Source organism: Jaculus jaculus, chromosome 18, assembly GCF_020740685.1.
Source record: "Jaculus jaculus isolate mJacJac1 chromosome 18, mJacJac1.mat.Y.cur, whole genome shotgun sequence".
NCBI lineage: Eukaryota > Metazoa > Chordata > Mammalia > Rodentia > Dipodidae > Jaculus > Jaculus jaculus.
Window position 1 is genome coordinate 53682991 of NC_059119.1, and position 18299 is coordinate 53701289.

Below are 18299 nucleotides of genomic sequence, written 5' to 3' on the forward strand. Positions count from 1 at the left end.
TCGCAGGTTCAGTTCCCCAGGACCCATGTAAGCCAGATGCATAAGGTGGCACATGTGTCTAGAGTTCATTTACAGTGGCTAGAGGCCTTGCCATGCCCATTCTCTATCTGCCCCTCTCTTGACAATAAATAAATAAAAATAACATTTAAAAATTTTTAAATTATAAATTTAGCCAGGTGTGGTGGAGTACGCCTTCAATCCCAGACTTGAGGTAGTGGAGGTGGGAGGATCGCCATGAGTTCAAGGCCAGCTTGGGACTATAGAGTAAGATCCAGATCAGCCTGGCCTCCCTTGAAAAACCTTAAATGATAACTATTATTATTATTATTTTAAGTTCATTAAATGCATGAGTAGCATGGTAGCTAATTTATTGAGATAGAACGCTGCTTCTCCCCTTGGTTGTCTGTCCATACGCATAGGGCTGTGTCCTGTGCTTGCATATCTCAGGTCACTTCTCCACGTGTGCCCAGCTGGTAAGGAAATGCACCTCATTTTCTAGCTGTGAAAAGAGACGTGGGCAAGTGACTTTGAAGTTCTTTTCCAGTACTGACACCCTAAAAAGATGTCATGTTAACTTAAATTTGTTCAGAGGGTAAGCCAAAACTCTTTATAAAGACACTTCATTATTAAGATGTGTCTGTATTCTCCAAGTTTCTGTGACAAGAAGCAGTCTCTATAAGTAGACAAATATTTTACATGTTTTGAAACAAAATGTCTTAGTAGTGTCTTCATACGACGCTGTGGCCTTCCCTGCTGTAGTGTGTTTTTGCTTTTTTCCCAGCACATAGACTTCCCAATACCGTGTCCACTCAGGATGTTCGAGATGCTGGTCGTTCCCGAGCAGGAGTACCCTTTAGTCTGTGTTGGGGTCAGCAGAGGACGGGACTTCAACCAGGTGGTTCGGTTTGAGACTGTCAATCCAAATTCTACCTCGTCTTGGTTTACAGAATCAGGTTTGTGATATGATCATTATGGAATTATAGGACCAATGCATATTTATGCCTATTTTATAAGCAACAAATATACTGTATTCTCAGCAGAAGCTGCATAAAAAGCCAATCTTAAATAACTGCGTGAGTAAACTTGGAAGGGATGATTTGCTGTAATTTGCTGTTAATTCATCTACAATAATTTGTCAAACACTTGGGTATAAAGAGCACATACACTGTTTAATTTGGAAATGAAGGTGGAGTGTGAATTTTGTGTTAGTTCCTTCTGCATCACTGAGACTAAATAGCATGTAATTAGGAACACGTTAAGGGGGAAGGATTTATTTCAGCTCGGATTTTGAGGGTTTCAGGTACCATGCAGGAGCGTGAGGCAGAGCGGTACACGTCGTAGCAGGCCAGACAGTAGCCTCCACAGTCCTTCCTTCAGTGTCCTCCTTCCCCAGCGAGGCCCCGCCTCACAAGGACTTTACAGCCTCACAGAATAGCGTCACCACTTGGGGCACAAGAGTGGAAACAGGACCCTGTTCAAGGACACTTCAGATTCAACATAACTCTGGAGGATTGTATCTCTTGCTATAAAATGAGGTATATGCCAGGGTTATTTTATGACTCTTTTGGTGTATGTAGTACTGAGAATGGAATCCGTAGTAGACAGGAGTTCTATCACTGATCTATATCTATACTGTTTTATGATTTTTTTAAGAAACATATTAAGTAAAGTTTTAAATAGCATTTTATCCAATGGGCACTGTGAATATAAATAGGCACTCAGGTCACATTTTCAGAATGGGATGTAGGTCAGTGTAAAGAGCATATTGAGTATGTACAAGGCCCTGGGTTCACTTCTAGCACCCCTCCCCCAACATATACACACATTCACAAACTGTCTCTGGGGGACAGTGAGACCCTGATGTCTCAAAAAAAGAAGAAACCAAGAGCACTCCTAGGAGGAGGCTAAGCGGCACATTAACTTGAAGCAGGGGTCTCCTTCAGGACACACACTTGAAGGGGCCATGGCTGACCCCTGGCGAGCTTGGAGGCTTCCATTTGGGCTCCCTGTGCCCTGCAGCTGGGACGCTTGTGCTTCTTCACTGCTCAGTGATTTCAGTAGTGTCTTTGTCCCTTTGCTCATTGTGATTTTGTTAAATTTTTACTTATTTATTTGAAAGTGATGGACAGAGAGAGAAAGAGGCAGATAGGAAGAGAGAGAATGGGTGCGCCAGGGGCCTCCAGCCACTGCAGACGAATTCCAGACGCGTGCGCCCCCTTGAGCATCTGGCTAACATGGGTCCTGGGGAATCAAGCCTCAAACTGGGGTCCTTAGACTCCACAGGCAAGCGCTTAACCAAAGCTAAGCCATCTCTCCAGCCCTCATTGTGATTTTAAATCCTCTAAATGTTGGATCAAAGATCTCATTTTCTGACAAAAGACCGACACAACTAGGAATCCTTCTGAGAAACTCTATATGGCCTTAATGTAAAGAATTGCCTAAACGTGACACACATAGTTAATCTCTGCTTGAAGAGGTAAAAATGGAAGGGTTTTAAACTTCAGGTAACAAGTCCCACATACCAGTGAGGTCAGAAAACCTTGGGGATAGTGGTTGGGCATCAGTTTACAAATTATTATTACTATTATTATTATGACACTTGAAATAATAAGAAATTAATAGGACTTCATTTCCCTGGCTTTCTATTTAGGCCTAATAGTTTGGCTTCCTTTTGTCCACCAAGGGAGACTTAGACAGGCGTGCCCAGATTCTGAATTTCCACCCGAGTGGTGAAAGCTGCTGGAGCTGACTTGTAGGTGGCCTGCTCCATGTCACTCCAGCCCTGGTTGCTGCATCAGGGTCCGAGTATCAGTCCTGGACGGTCTGTGTGTCCCAGTCCAGAGGCAAGTGCAGCAAGCGCAGGGGACTATTCCTCACTCGCACCACGCCTACCCTCAGAGACTGTCAGGCCTGGAACAGAGGCTCCTAACGGAGCGGCTGGGTTTTCACGTTAACTTACTCATGCTCAAAGGGGATCTGTTGGACTCAGCAGTTCTTTCACTCAGTACATGCACAGGCAAGGCACTTGAGTATGATGGTGTGCAAAAGCACAGTCCAGACCCTCAGAGCTTCCAGTCAGAGATCAGTCATAGCCATAAGTTAAAAGATTAGACTCCTAGCTTCAAATGTAAATACAAAGGAATGCCATCACTGATAGTATTAAAGACAGGCGCTAACAATCAATATGCTGAACGTTTAGAACCACATTAAAACGCAAGTGACTTGACTGAAATAATGCTACACATGTTGCCAAAAAATATTCATCCCTTTCAAATGAAATAATCCATAGAATTCTTTTTTCCTTAAATGTCTTTATACCGTAAATATTCTAGTTTTCTGTAAACTTATCAAGACTTGTTTTGTGTTGTAGATACCCCACAGACAAATGTCACTCATGTCACCCAGTTGGAGAGAGATACCATCCTTGTGTGCTTGGACTGTAAGTTTTTATTTAAAAATGTTTTTTTTTTTTAAATTTTTTATTTATTTATTTGAGAGCAACAGACACAGAGAGAAAGACAGATAGAGGGAGAGAGAGAGAATGGGCGCGCCAGGGCTTCCAGCCTCTGCAAACGAACTCCAGACACGTGCGCCCCCTTGTGCATCTGGCTAACGTGGGACCTGGGGAACCGAGCCTCGAACCGGGGTCCTTAGGCTTCACAGGCAAGCGCTTAACCGCTAAACCATCTCTCCAGCCCTAAAAATGTTTTTTTTGTTCATTTTAATTTATTTATTTGAGAGTGACAGAGAGAGAAAGAGGTAGATAGAGAGAGAGAAAGAATGGGCGCGCCAGGGCTTCCAGCCACTGCAAACGAACTCCAGACGCGTGCGCCCCCTTGTGCATCTGGCTAACGTGGGACCTGGGGAACTGAGCCTCGAACCGGGGTCCTTAGGCTTCACAGGCAAGCGCTTAACCGCTAAGCCATCTCTCCAGCCCCTTAAAAATGTTTTATCTAAATACGATTCATCTGAGTTTCTGAGTGCCTTTGGTTTTTCTCCAGGTTGTATAAAAATAGTAAATCTCCAAGGAAGATTAAAATCTAGCAGAAAATTATCATCAGAGCTCACCTTTGATTTCCAGATTGAATCAATAGGTAAGTCAATGTTCTATTCTTGTTTGCATTTGCGACTTAAAATGATTGATCTGGTAACTACTAACATGACACATGTATATTGCTGGGGTGGGGAGATGGCTCAGTAGTTAAAGTACTTGGTACTTAGTGTCATTACTGAGCTTGGATCCCCAAACACATCGTAAAAGCCAGGCTTTGCGGCAAGACTGTCGTCCCAGCACACCTGGCAAGAAGGGAGGCAGAGACAGGAGACTCTTGGAGGCTCGCTGGCCAGCTAGCCTGGCCCTGCCTCAAACAAGGTAGAAGGAGAGGGCCAAACTCAGTTGTCCTCTTGCCTCCCCACACACGTGAACACACACATGCGTGCGCGCACACACACACACACATTATCAAGACCTTTTTAAAAAGTATGGGATATAATAAATACGAGGTCACTGTCAGCCTTCATTCCTACATATTCTCTAAAGTTGTTTAATAGTGGCAGTATAAGTGTGGGCCTTACTGTATTTCTGTACTTGAAAGGTTAAGACAAGTGACCCATCTTATTCCTGATTCAGTTTGACTAAACCTAACAGTAATATCTTTCCCTCACTGAAGTAATGGCAATGATAGTAAATCAGTTTAAAGGGACCAAGTGTGCTGGGCATGATGGTGTGCTTCAGTATGCTCAGCACTTAGAAGTCTAGGGCAGGAGGATTGTGAATTTGAGGCCATCCTGAACTGCATAAGAAGTTCAAGACCAGCCCAGGCACTGTGCAAGACCTTATCTTTAGGAAAAAAAAAAAAAAAACTCTACATATTACATAAATGCTTAAAATGACAGCCAGGATTAACAAACATGGCCAACAACAGAAGCTCAGAGTAGCCTGCGAGGCTCCAGGATAGCAGACCACCCCTGGGCTGCTGGGCCATAAGAAGACGGAACGAGATGGCCAGGCCCATTGCTTGAGCAGCTTGGAAGTCAAACATGGCTTCATTGTGTATCCCACCCGTCCTGTACAAACTATTCAGATGGTAGACAACAGGCTCTGAATAAGTTAGTGTATAACAACACTGTTGCTAGAATAACCAGATTAGTGCAGAAAGAAAAATTTATTTTAAAAGTACGCTTAATTTGCGAGGGAGGGGTGGAGAGCATGGACACACCAGGGCTTCTTGCCTCTGCAAACAAACTCCAGATGATTATGCCATGCTGTGCATCTGAGAAAGCAACAATTTTAACCTAGTTGGTAAAAATAAATTTTTAAAGATCTAAAGTGAAAAATAGGATTTCACATTATTAAATTGTATACTTTATCCCCAGAAGTTAAGGAAGGTTCACATCAGATCTTATTTATGTAAGGCTGGGCTTAGCGGTTAACATGCTTGCCTATGAAGCCTAAGGATCCAGGTTCGATTCCCCAGAACTCACATAAGTCAAGGTGGCACATGTGTCTGGAGTTTGTTTGTAGTGGCTGGGGGCCCCGGTGTGCCCATTTTTTTTCTCTCTCTCTAATAAATAAATAAAAATATTTAAAGAAAATTTTTAGGAAATTATGTAGTATCACACACTAAAGATTATAAGATAGAAGTCATATCACTCCCCAGTAGATACACAAAAGCATTTAATAAAATGTATGTTAACAATTAAAAAAAATACTTCTTGCTGGACATACACCTTTTAATCCCAGTAATGGGGAGGCAGAGATGAGGATTGCTGTGTGTTCTATCCCAGCCTGAGCTGCAGAGTGGGTTTCAGGTCATCCTAGGCTAGATTGAGACCTACCTCAAAAAAAAAGAAAATACTTCTTAGAAAATTAATAAGAAATGCCCTTTACCTGACAAAGGCTATTAAAATTAGCATTTTTAATGGTCAGACTAATTCCAATTGAAGAACAAGGCAAGAGAGTCTGCTACTGTCACACATTAGATAAGAAAGGGAAAATAAAGATTAGAAAGAGCAGATAAAATGGGGGCTGGAGAGATGTCTCAGCAGTGAAAAGAACTTACTTACAAAGCTTCAGAGCCTGGGTTAGACTCCCCAGTACCCATGTACAGTCAGGTACAAGAAGTTGTGCATATGTCTGGAGTTTGGTTTGTTTGCAGTGGCAGGAGATCCTCACATGCCTATACTCAATCTGTCCTCTGTCTGTCTCCCTCCCAAATGAATTTTTAAGAAAGCAAAAATAAATAGATAAGATGATCCTTTTTATTGATGGTATGATCATCAACACAAATGAGTAGCTTTTCCGCATGTTCTGCAACTTTGCGTAGGAAAAAAGGTCTCTTTCACAGTGACAGTAAACTATATGTAAGAACAGCCAGGTGTGGTGGCGCACGTCTTTAATCCCTGTAGTCAAGAGGCAGGGGTAGGAGGATGGCTGTGAGTTCAAGGCCAGCCTGAGACTACATAGTGAATTCTAGGTCAGCCTGGAGCTTCAGAGTTCTAGGTCACCCTGAGCAAAAAGTGAGACCCAGACCCTACCTTTGGGGGCAGGAGCTGGAGATGAGGGGCTGCCTGTTGTATTTATCTTCATTTAAAACAAAAAGCAAATGTGGCAGAATACCAGGACTTGATAACTGAATAGTGGATATATGTGTTTCTCTGCTACTCTATACTTTTCTGTGTGTTTATATGTTTAAAAAAATATTTTATTAAAAAGCTCATAAAGATTTTATTGCATTTTTCTTATAAAGATAAATATGCCCAATATGTTTTGGTTTTTCAATTTCAAATGTAAAGGTGTCACATCAATGTAAGGTAGCCGACCTTAGCTGGTAATTGAAATGTTGCTGTGCAGATAGAAGAGGAGTGAAATGGGGCTTGTCGGGTGAACTTGTGTACTATTAACGGTAATTGAGCTGTTCTTGCCTGCTAGTTTGCCTACAAGACAGTGTGCTAGCTTTCTGGAAGCACGGAATGCAGGGTAGAAGTTTCAGATCGAATGAGGTAAGTTACCCTTTTCACACTGGGTTTGTTGGGTAGCCGCGAGCCTGGCCCAGGGCCGCACCTGTAAGCTCCGCTGCTCGGGGGAGAGGATCCAAGGGGTTCGGGGCCAGTGGAAGATGTTACCAATTCTCTTCACTGCTATGAAGTCCTAAACCATGGCTGTGGTCACGTTCGCCATGCTCACCGCATTCAGTGCAGTGATGTTACCCGGACATGCTTCCGAGGGCCTCCTGTCTGTCCCCAGAGCAACTGCGCTCTCCTTCCACATGCTCCACCACAAAGCCAGAACCCCCGTTCTGCAGACGGGTGGTAGCCGTGGTTCCTTTGAACTTTCCCGGACTGGGATCTGGAGAGAGAGGGCAGCTGTGGGCGCTGCTCCCAGAGGCACCTTTTCTACCCTGTATTTCAGCCGTAGCCACCAGAGCAGTGGTGTATTTCAACCGGCGGGGTTGCACCTTCCTCTTGGAGAGCTCGCCTCCAGCTTTCATTCCCTTTATTGAGGTCACACCTGTAAGATTGCTTGCCCAACTTCATTCGTCTTCCTACTTCATAGAAATAATTCACCTGAGCCATGTGACATACTTCAGTTTCACATTTATCCTGGGGCACTGCCAGGACCCATCAGCCTGAACAGGATGTGGATCTTGTCCCTAAGGCATCATAAGCAAGTAAAATCAGCAACACTTAATCCCGTGCCCTCAGCCAGCTGGGGAGTGTCACTTGAGTAGAGGTGAAAGTACAGGGGGCCGAGGATGAGAAGGAAAATAGACGTTTGTCCAAAAACCACCTGAGGGGCTTTTCCAACTACACATTAGCCCTTCCAGTATACCAAGTCCACTGGTCCCCACAGTCCTGAGCCTCCACTGCTGACGTGGGCTTCTCATGCACCGTGCCAAATGCCAGGGTGAGAAAGCATTGGTGTCTCCAGAATAACTAACTCTGAGGGGTTGGTGGAATAAATTTAGTTTCAAAATTAGACCAGCCTTTTTTTTGTTTTTCAGCATACAATTGCAGGGGAAGTTATTTTCATTGCAATTTGAAATATTTTGTTTACTAAACGTCCAACATTGAGTTTCTCTTTATTTTGTAGTTTTGGTTTTCAAGGTAATGTCTTGCTCTAGCCCAGGCTTGACCTGGAATTCATAATGTATTCTCAGGGTGGCCTCCAACTCATGGCAGTCCTCCTACCTCTGCCTCCCAAGTGTTGGGATCAAGGTGTGCGCTACCACGCCTGGCTTTGTATAGTTTTTTTGGGGGGGGGCATTTCAAGGTAGGGTCTCACTCTAGCTCAGGCTGATCTGGAATTCACTCTGCATTCTCAGGGTGGCCTCGAACTCATGGTGATCCTCCTACCTCTGCCTCCCTCCCGAGTGCTAGGATTAAAGGCATGCACCACCATGCCCAGCTTGTATAGTTTTATTCTTTATTCCTTAACTTGTAATTGATAACATTGAGGACTTTCTGAAAGATATATTTTGACAGAATGGGGAAGAAATAGAAAAGATGTTTTCATAATACCTGCTTGTGCTTAAGAGAACAATGTAGAGTACGTCTTAATTTGCAAAAGGAAAATCCTGGGAGTGGGAAAACTAAGCTTCATAGTCAAGTCCTGTCTGGCTTTTAGATGCTTTCTGCTCCCAGTTTAGCCGACAGAGCATGAGGCTCTTAAATACTCCCTGCAGCATAGAGTGACCTCTGAAGGGCCTTGCTGTTTGCATGACCTAGCTGGCGGCGTCCCAGGTGAGGAGGACGAACATGGTGCTTTTCCTTCTCAGTTTTCACTAGTTTATCATCTAACAAGTTTTCCTTCACCAGTATTTTGATGAAAACTCCAAATTAGCCACAATTTTCCTGGACTAACATGCTTTCAAGCTAGCAGGAAGTAAATAAATAGACATACAGGGATATCATATCCTGGGCAGTAATGGGTTTTTTTTCTGTAGTTGAATGAAATGTCCATATAAATATAAAGTCACTTATCTTTGCAGCTGGGTGTGGTGACATGTGCCTATAATCCCAGCATTCAAGAGACTGAGCCAGAGGAGTTCAGTGTCAAGGCCAGCATAGGCTACAGAGTGAGACCCTGCCTCAAAAGCGAGGAAGAATAAAAATTGATTTTGTATCTTCGAATTTCAGCAATCAAAATTATCTTTTAATTGAACAGGTAACACAAGAGATCTCAGACAGCACCAGAATCTTCAGGCTCCTTGGATCTGACAGGTATGAAGATGGGTGTCTTGAGTATGTAGCGATCAAAGCGTTCCAGATCCAGCATGAGATTGCCCAGGTGTTTGAACTGCATCACAAACCCGGCCTGGCAGTTCACAGCACCGATCCTGCTGTCTGTCTGCTCCCTGACTTACCAGAGAGGCAGTGTCCTGTGCTACAGAGCGTAGAGAGGCCGTGTCCTGTGCTGCAGAGCGTAGAGAGGCCGTGTCCTGTGCTGCAGAGCGTAGAGAGGCCGTGTCCTGTGCTGCAGAACGTAGAGAGGCCGTGTCCTGTGCTGCAGAGCGTAGAGAGGCCGTGTCCTGTGCTGCAGAGCGTAGAGAGGCCGTGTCCTGTGCTGCAGAACGTAGAGAGGCCGTGTCCTGTGCTGCAGAGCGTAGAGAGGCCGTGTCCTGTGCTGCAGAGCGTAGAGAGGCCGTGTCCTGTGCTGCAGAGCGTAGAGAGGCCGTGTCCTGTGCTGCAGAACGTAGAGAGGCCGTGTCCTGTGCTGCAGAGCGTAGAGAGGCCGTGTCCTGTGCTGCAGAGCGTAGAGAGGCCGTGTCCTGTGCTGCAGAGCGTAGAGAGGCCGTGTCCTGTGCTGCAGAACGTAGAGAGGCCGTGTCCTGTGCTGCAGAACGTAGAGAGGCCGTGTCCTGTGCTGCAGAACGTAGAGAGGCCGTGTCCTGTGCTGCAGAGCGTAGAGAGGCCGTGTCCTGTGCTGCAGAGCGTAGAGAGGCCGTGTCCTGTGCTGCAGAGCGTAGAGAGGCCGTGTCCTGTGCTGCAGAGCGTAGAGAGGCCGTGTCCTGTGCTGCAGAACGTAGAGAGGCCGTGTCCTGTGCTGCAGAGCGTAGAGAGGCCGTGTCCTGTGCTGCAGAGCGTAGAGAGGCCGTGTCCTGTGCTGCAGAGCGTAGAGAGGCCGTGTCCTGTGCTGCAGAACGTAGAGAGGCCGTGTCCTGTGCTGCAGAACGTAGAGAGGCCGTGTCCTGTGCTGCAGAACGTAGAGAGGCCGTGTCCTGTGCTGCAGAGCGTAGAGAGGCCGTGTCCTGTGCTGCAGAGCGTAGAGAGGCCGTGTCCTGTGCTGCAGAACGTAGAGAGGCCGTGTCCTGTGCTGCAGAGCGTAGAGAGGCCGTGTCCTGTGCTGCAGAGCGTAGAGAGGCCGTGTCCTGTGCTGCAGAGCGTAGAGAGGCCGTGTCCTGTGCTGCAGAGCGTAGAGAGGCCGTGTCCTGTGCTGCAGAACGTAGAGAGGCCGTGTCCTGTGCTGCAGAACGTAGAGAGGCCGTGTCCTGTGCTGCAGAGCGTAGAGAGGCCGTGTCCTGTGCTGCAGAACGTAGAGAGGCCGTGTCCTGTGCTGCAGAACGTAGAGAGGCCGTGTCCTGTGCTGCAGAGCGTAGAGAGGCCGTGTCCTGTGCTGCAGAGCGTAGAGAGGCAGTGTCCTGTGCCAACAGAGCATAGGCTTTTCATGCCACATAGTATCTTGCGCTTCTACTCTTTATTTGCTATGATGATTAAGCTGTAAATTGTTCTAGGATTTATAATGCGAGCCATGTCCCCCAAATTATTCCTGTATTATAGGTTTCTCTCACGCCTGCCCTTCACCCCAACAATTAGAAGAACACCTTCTTAGAGCTGGGAGGTGGGTGGCAAAGGTTCTGCCCCGAACAGGAGCAGACCCCCCCAGCACAGTCGTCCCAGGCACCCCGGGCCGGCCCACCAGGCAGCCGCTGCAGCGGTCTGTAAGAGGGCCGTGGCAGGTGTTTCCGCTAGTGCTCTGTCAAGAGTAACTTTGCTTTCCTGTGTGTCTTTTAATACTTTTAGAGTCGTGGTTTTGGAAAGTAGGCCAACCGATAACCCCACAGCAAACAGCAATTTGTATATCCTGGCGGGGCACGAAAACAGTTACTGAGGCTTGGTGTGCCTGACAGGTGAGTGTCGTGAGAACTGGGTCTGCCACTGCGACGTCCTTGGGTGCCCAAAGCCCAGGAAGCTGCGCTCACCTGCCTCAGTTCCTTGGGCTTGACGGTGGCGTGGGGCAAGCCGAGCCGGGAGAAGGCTGTTCTAGGCGGAATGGATCTGCGTGGCCGGGAGAAGGCTGTTTTAAGTGGTGTGAATATGTTTAGCATATTTGAACCACACAAGTGCTTAATTCATTGGTATGTAAACTTTGTACATATAAGCAGTATTTTTCTGTGAAACTTCTTATTGCTGAGAACACACACTAAGAATTTATTATGTAGATACTGTACTTTTATGAGGTGTAAAAGTGTCTTATCTGTACAGATGTAAATGTTGATGAAAATGCAGTTAAGGTTAATATTTTAAGAATTCTTCAGTAGGTTCTCGGGTGTGGTTATATTACAAAAATGGGATGCTGACAATGAGACAGTACATTTAACACTATTGTATTTTTATTACATGTAATTTAGTAATATGAATATGAATCTTGTAACTTTTAAAATTGTAATGGAAGCTGTAATCATTTTATAATCTTGTTTTTAATTTTAATTGCAAGTACACTGGTGTTTATATTCGCACAGAGTATTGACATGTGATGTATTAAGTCACAAAAGTAAGCTGTGACATTGTGAATATGCACTTGGTTCCACAACATCTTTTTTTTTTTTTAAATGAATTTGGATTGTTTTCTGTGTGAAACAAACCAGTTAACCACCTGTTGTAGTAACTGGTCTTTTATATTTAAGTGGAATCCTGTGTGATTGCTTGTATGTGCTGAAAATATGCTTTTGAAAAAACAAATCACAGAATGGCGGTACCATGATATAACACTGCAGATGTTGTCTGGACTAAGGGATGCACAAAGAATAAATGAGCATTATTAAAGAGTCCACCCCAGACATTTCATAGAATCACAGAGCTAGAACATTCCAGAGTGAAGTAATTCAAATTTCTAAGGGAATTTTTACTTTTGTTGGCCTTATTTTATGATCACTTTCATATTTCTTTTAAGTTAGAGTATTAACACATGGCCAAAATAATTTAGTTACTACCTCATACAAACATCATAATGGTTATTACACATCATGGGAACTTGGTTTGGGTGAGTCATTTTGATTTTTTTTCCAATGGGATATGTATATACCAAGTTGTAGTGAAATGCACACCTCTGAATCTTTTTGGTATATGTTCTTTATATTTTATTGTGAGTATATACACTAAGAACAAACTAAATTGTGATTTATGGTCTTCATTTATTTTAATTGATAATGATTTTAAATATGTTCCTGCCTGTATATAGTGTAAAATAAACATATTTTTTAACATGCTGTTGTCTAGTAGTTTGTTGTCTAATACCAACATAAGTATATTAAGGGAAAACCTTCGCTTTGCATTTCAGTCAATAAATATCTAAATAAATAAATAAATATTGTAGTCCCCTGAATCACGAGTATTTGATCTGTGACTTCAATTTCATGAAACAGTAATATTCTCACATTTATGAGAAGGGCATCTTTTTAAAAATTTTGTTTACTTTTATTTATTTGAGAGCAATGGGCAGAGAGAGAATAGGTCCAGCCACTACAAACGAACTCCAGATACATGCGCCACCTTGTGCATCTGGCTTATGTGGGGAATTGAGCCTCAAACCGGGGTCCTTACTAAATGGGGGGGAAATTTGAAGCTTTTCCACTAAAATAAAGAACAAGAAAAGATATCCACTGTCCCCACTTTCATATAGTACTGGAAGTCTTAGCTATAGCAATAAGGCAAGAGTCACATAAAATGGATACAAGTTGGAAAAGAAGAGGTCAGATTATCATTATTTGCAGATATGATTCTATACATAAAGGACCCTAAAGACTAACAGCAAACTGTTATGGCTGGTAAACACTTTTAGCAACATAGCAGGATACAAAATAAACAGAGAATTCAGTAACCTTCCTAGGTACTAACAACAAACATGCTGAGGATGAAATCAAGGAATCACTCCCATTCACAGATGCCTCAAAAATAAATAAATAAAGTACCTTGGAATAAACAACCAAGGAAGTGAAAGACTGCTACAATGAAAACTTTAAAACATTCAATTGAGGAATTGCAGAAGACGCTAGGAAATGGAATGACATCCCATGTTCTTGGATTGGAAGAATCAACATTGTAAAAATGTCAATCTTACCAAAAGCAGTCTACACAATTAATGCAATCCCCATCAAAATTCCAATGGCATTCTTGTTGATTGTGATAGAGAGAGAGAGAGAGAGAGAGAGAGAGGGCACGCCAGGGCCTCCAGCCACTGCAAATCCAGATGCATGCACCCTTTGTGCATCTGGCTAACGTGGGACCTGGAGAATCAAGCCTCAAACCAGGCTCCTTAGGCTTCACAGGCAAGTGCTTAACCGCTAAGCCATCTCTCCAGCCCCCAATGGCATTCTTAATGGAAATAGAAAAAAAAAATCCTAAAACTCATTTGGAACCACAAAAAACCTCGAACAGCCATAGCAATTTTGAGCAACAAAAATAAGGCCGGTGGTATCACTATACCTGATATTAAACTGTATGACAGAGCCATAGTAACACAAACAGCATGGTACTGACACAGACACATAGATCAATGGAACTTCTAGAACAGAGGACCCAGAGGTAAATCCAGGCAGCTACAGCCATCTGATTTTTGACTCCCCCTCCAAAAAAAAAAAAGCCAAAAATATATATTGGAGAAAAGACAGCTCATTAACAAATGGTGCTAGGAAAACTGGATATTTATATGTAGAAGGATGAAAACGGATCCTTATCTCTCTCCATGCTCAAGAGTCAAGTCCAGCCAGGTATGGTCGTGAACGCCTTTAATCCCAGTACTTAGGAGGCAGAGGTAAAAGATCTGTGTGAGTTCAGGGTCACCCTGAGACTACGTAGTGAATTCTAGGTCAGCCGTGGCTAGAGTGAGACCCTACCTCAAAAAAAAAAGAATCAGTTCCAAATGGATCAAAACCCTTAGTATCAGACCTGAAACTGCTAGAGGAAAAAGGAGGGGTAACACTTCAATATATTGGCAACAACTTTCTGAATATAACACCTCCCTGGACCCAGAGTGACTTCTTTTTATTGCAAAGAACAGATTCTGATGTGTACCACAAGGTGAGAACTAATGATGTAGATTAAACTTAACTCTTCTGAGAGTGGCCCTAGGATCCTTTGGCTTCAGAGAATCATCTTCACTAATAATTTAAAATGCAAATTCTAGCCGGGCATGATGGCTCATACCTTTAATCCCAGTACTCAGGAAGTAGAGGTAGGAGGATCTCCGAGAGTTCAAGGCCACCCTGAGACTACATAGCTAATTCCAGGCCAGTCTGGATCAGAGTGAGACCCTACCTCGAAAAAATAACAAACAAACAAAAGATAAAATGTAAATTCTGCTGGGCGTGGCCGAGCACGCCTTTAGTCCCAGCACTCAGGAGACAGAGGCAGGAGGATTGCCATGAATTTGAGGCCAGCCTGAGACTACATAGTAAATCCCAGGTCAGCCTGGGCTCCAGCGAGAAACTATCTTGAAAAACTAAAGATAAAATAAAATGCAAATTCTGGGACTGGCTCAAAAGTTAACAGTGCTTGCTTACAAAGCTTCACAGCCTGAGTTCGATCCCCAGTACCCACATAATGCCAGATGCCAAGTGGCACATGCATCTGAGTTTATTTGCAGGGGCCAGAGACCCTGGTGCACCATTTCCACAACCTTTCTCTCCCTTCTCCCAAATAAATAAAAAATAATTTTTGTTTATTTATTTATTTGAGAGCTACAGACAGAGAGGAATGGGCGCTCCAGGGCTTCCAGCCACTGCAAATGAACTTCACATGCACGCGCCTCCTGTGCATCTGGCTAATGAGGGTCCTGGGGAATCAATCCTCGAACTGGGGTCCTTAGGCTTCACAGGCAAGCACTTAACTGCTAAGCCATCTCTCCAGCCCAATAAAAATATTTTTTAAAAATATATTTAAAAATTTTTTTTGTTTTATGTTTGTTTATTTAGTTGAAAATGACAGAGAAAGAGGCAGAGAGAGAGAGGGAATGGGCACACCAGGGCCTCCAGCCACTGCAAACGAACTCCAGACTCGTGTGCCCCCTTGTGCATCTGGCTAACGTGGGTCCTGGAGAATCGAGCCTCAAATGGGTCCTTAGGCGTCACAGGAAAGTGCTTACCCGCTAAGCCATCTCTCCAGCCCTAAAAAATATTTTTAAATAAATTCCTAGGCTCCACCAAAGAGCTTTTGACTGTGCATCTTTATACACTAAAATGGTTCACATTCGCTCACTTAGATGTTGGCAACAACCTATTCATTGAAGCTCAAGCTACTTGTTAGCTAATTGTGTTAGATATTGCTTCTGAGGAAAGAGAGACCATTGTTAATGGACCTGTTGACATGACTCAGCTTGCAAGCATGTCTTAATTTCAGCAATGAACATAAAACAAGGTTTGTATCCGTTCACCATTACTAGCACAGAAGTCACCAATGTATGTGCAGGGGACAAAAATGAGTAAACTCTAGATACTGTTAATATCATTTACAGATGAAGTGACAAAGCCCAAAATTGCCCGGAGGCTAGCATGGCAAAATGGTAGAACTAAGATTTGAACCTCTTCAGTTGGTTCGATAGACATTCCACGACCTACATGACTATGTATGTTTCCTTGACAATTATATGGCATGCAGGCAGTCTGTTCACTGCTCACAAAAGTGCACCCCAACATCTTTCCTGTGGGTGCTTGCCTCCAGGAGCTGAATTAACTCTACAATAAATAAGAGAAATTATCTTCCTGTCTTAATACTTTGCTTCACCAGAAAGCATTTTTCTATTTCAGAGGGCTTTGAATTAAGGATAAAAGAGTTACGTACAATTTGTTACTGCTCTTAGCCGAACCTGCCCAAAACTCATCATTTACTTGTTTTGTGGTAAGATGAGCACTTGATGTTTATTGATTATATCAAAGTATTTTTCCTGTACCAGGGAAATGAAGGGGAAAGCATACTTTTTGGCTACAATTTGTCCAAGGAGTGCATCTGAACGAGTGGAAGTGAGTGCCAATAAGAAGTAAAGTGTTGGGCTGGGGAGATGGCTTAGTGGTTAAGCACTTGCCTGTGAAGCCGAAGAACCCTGGTTCAAGGCTCAATTCCCCAAGACCCATGTTAGCCAGATGCACAGAGGGCGCACAAGTCTGGAGTTTATTTGCAGTGGCTGGAGGCCCTGGTATGCCCATTCTCTCTCTCTCTCTGTGACTTTCAAATAAATAAAAATAAACAAAATTTTTTTTTAAAAAAAGTAAAGTATTGAAGCGGGACGTGCTTCCAGCATGTGGCTCTGGGTGCTAGTGTAGGAGATCACAAATAAAAGGTCAGCTTAGAGCTATAGCACAAGAGACCCTCTCAGAAAAAAAAATTCTTTTAATTTACAAAAAAATATATATTATGTATTTATTTGATAGAAAGAGGCAGAGAGAGAGAAAGAGAGAGAATGGTTACACCAGGCCCTCCAGCCAATGCAAACGAGCTCCAGATGCATGTATCCCCTTGTGCATCTGGCTTACGTGGGTCCTGGAGAATCAAACCAGGATCCTTTGGCTTTACAGGCCAACGTCTTTAACTGCTAAGCCATCTCTCCACGACGCCCCCCCCCCCACAATTTTTTTTTAATTTACAAAAATAAAGAGGCACAAAAGATATCCCCATTCTGCTTTGGCAAGGCTTCTTCATGTAGCAAGATATGGGCCAGATTGTAGGTGGATGAGAAGAAATTTATGATGGGGGTGGGAATCTATAGTTTAGGCACAGACGGACAGGCCACATGCTTAAGGGCTAGTCATGTAATATGCCCGGTAGCCTGAAATCCATGGAGCAGAGTAACAAGAAGCTGGAGAGCAAGGGTGGCCCACTGAGAATTGCCTCCCTACGAGAAAGCAGCTAGGAGAAACTGGGTGTGGTGACTTGCATCCACCTTCCCAACACCCCAGAGGTGGACACAGGAGGTTTAAGACTTCATGGTCTTTTCTGGCTACATACAGAGTTCAAAGCCAGCCTGGGGTATATACCCCCCGAAAAAAAAAAAAAAAGAAAGAAAAGCTAGAAATCCAGCATTTCAAAAGTGCAGAAATCAAGTACCATGAAAATAAAAATTAGAAGTGGGCTTGTGCACAATGGGATAGGTTATTATAATAATAATGAGAAACAGGAGAATATTGAGAAGTAAGCCGGGCGTGGTAGCATACGCCTTTAATCCCAGCACTCGGGAGGCAGAGGTAGGAGGATCACCATGAGTTTGAGGCCACCGTGAGACTACATAGTGAATTCTAGGTCAGCCTGAGCTACAGTGAGACCTTACCTGGAGAAAACAACAACAAAATAATAATAAATAAATAAAATTTAAAAATACATATAAAGAGAGAAATAATAATTTTTTATAGCATATGGGCAGAAACCACACCGATGTGCATTTAGGAGTAAATGAATTGTGTGGAAGTGTGGTCTTTTAAACAAAAATTTTATGATTTTTTAAAAAATTATTTATTTATTTATTTATTTATTTGAGAGTGACAGACACAGAGAGAAAGACAGATAGAGGGAGAGAGAGAGAATGGGCGCGCCAGGGCTTCCAGCCTCTGCAAACGAACTCCAGACGCGTGCGCCCCCTTGTGCATCTGGCTAACGTGGGACCTGGGAAACCGAGCCTGGAACTGGGGTCCTTAGGCTTCACAGGCAAGCGCTTAACCGCTAAGCCATCTCTCCAGCCCTTATGATTTTTTTAAATAGTTTTTTTTATTAGAGAAGGAGAGAAAGAATGGGCACTGCAAACAAACTCCAGATGCATGTGCCACCATATGCATCTGGCTTACATTGGACCTTAACCACTAATCAATCTCTTCAGCCTTTTCATTTGTTTTTTGAGAGGGAGACAGAGTGAGTATGGGTGCTCCAGGGCCTCATGCTAGGGCAAAGGAATTCCAGATACATGTGCCACTTTGTGCATCTGGCTTTACATGAGTACTGGTTAAAGGCACTTGCTTACAAAGCCTGTTGACCAGGTTTGATTGCCCAGTACCCTGGTAAATCCAGATGTACAAAGTGGAATGTGTGTACAGTAGCAA

General features: G+C 43.8%; 1 protein-coding gene across 4 annotated transcripts in view; it reads left to right on the top strand.

The window, feature by feature from the left end:
• Map4k3 (mitogen-activated protein kinase kinase kinase kinase 3) overlaps window positions 1-12488 on the top strand; it is a 164566-nt gene extending 152078 nt beyond the window's left edge. For all 4 annotated transcript variants that reach the window (XM_004660110.2, XM_004660111.2, XM_045137376.1 and 1 more), the window contains 6 exons: window positions 782-953; window positions 3371-3439; window positions 4002-4094; window positions 6932-7002; window positions 9167-9222; window positions 11023-12488. In XM_004660110.2, coding sequence (XP_004660167.1) covers window positions 782-953; window positions 3371-3439; window positions 4002-4094; window positions 6932-7002; window positions 9167-9222; window positions 11023-11110 — 549 coding nt within the window. In that variant the 3' untranslated portion in view covers window positions 11111-12488. The remainder of the gene's footprint in view (window positions 1-781; window positions 954-3370; window positions 3440-4001; window positions 4095-6931; window positions 7003-9166; window positions 9223-11022) is intronic.
• Window positions 12489-18299: the final 5811 nt, after the last annotated feature.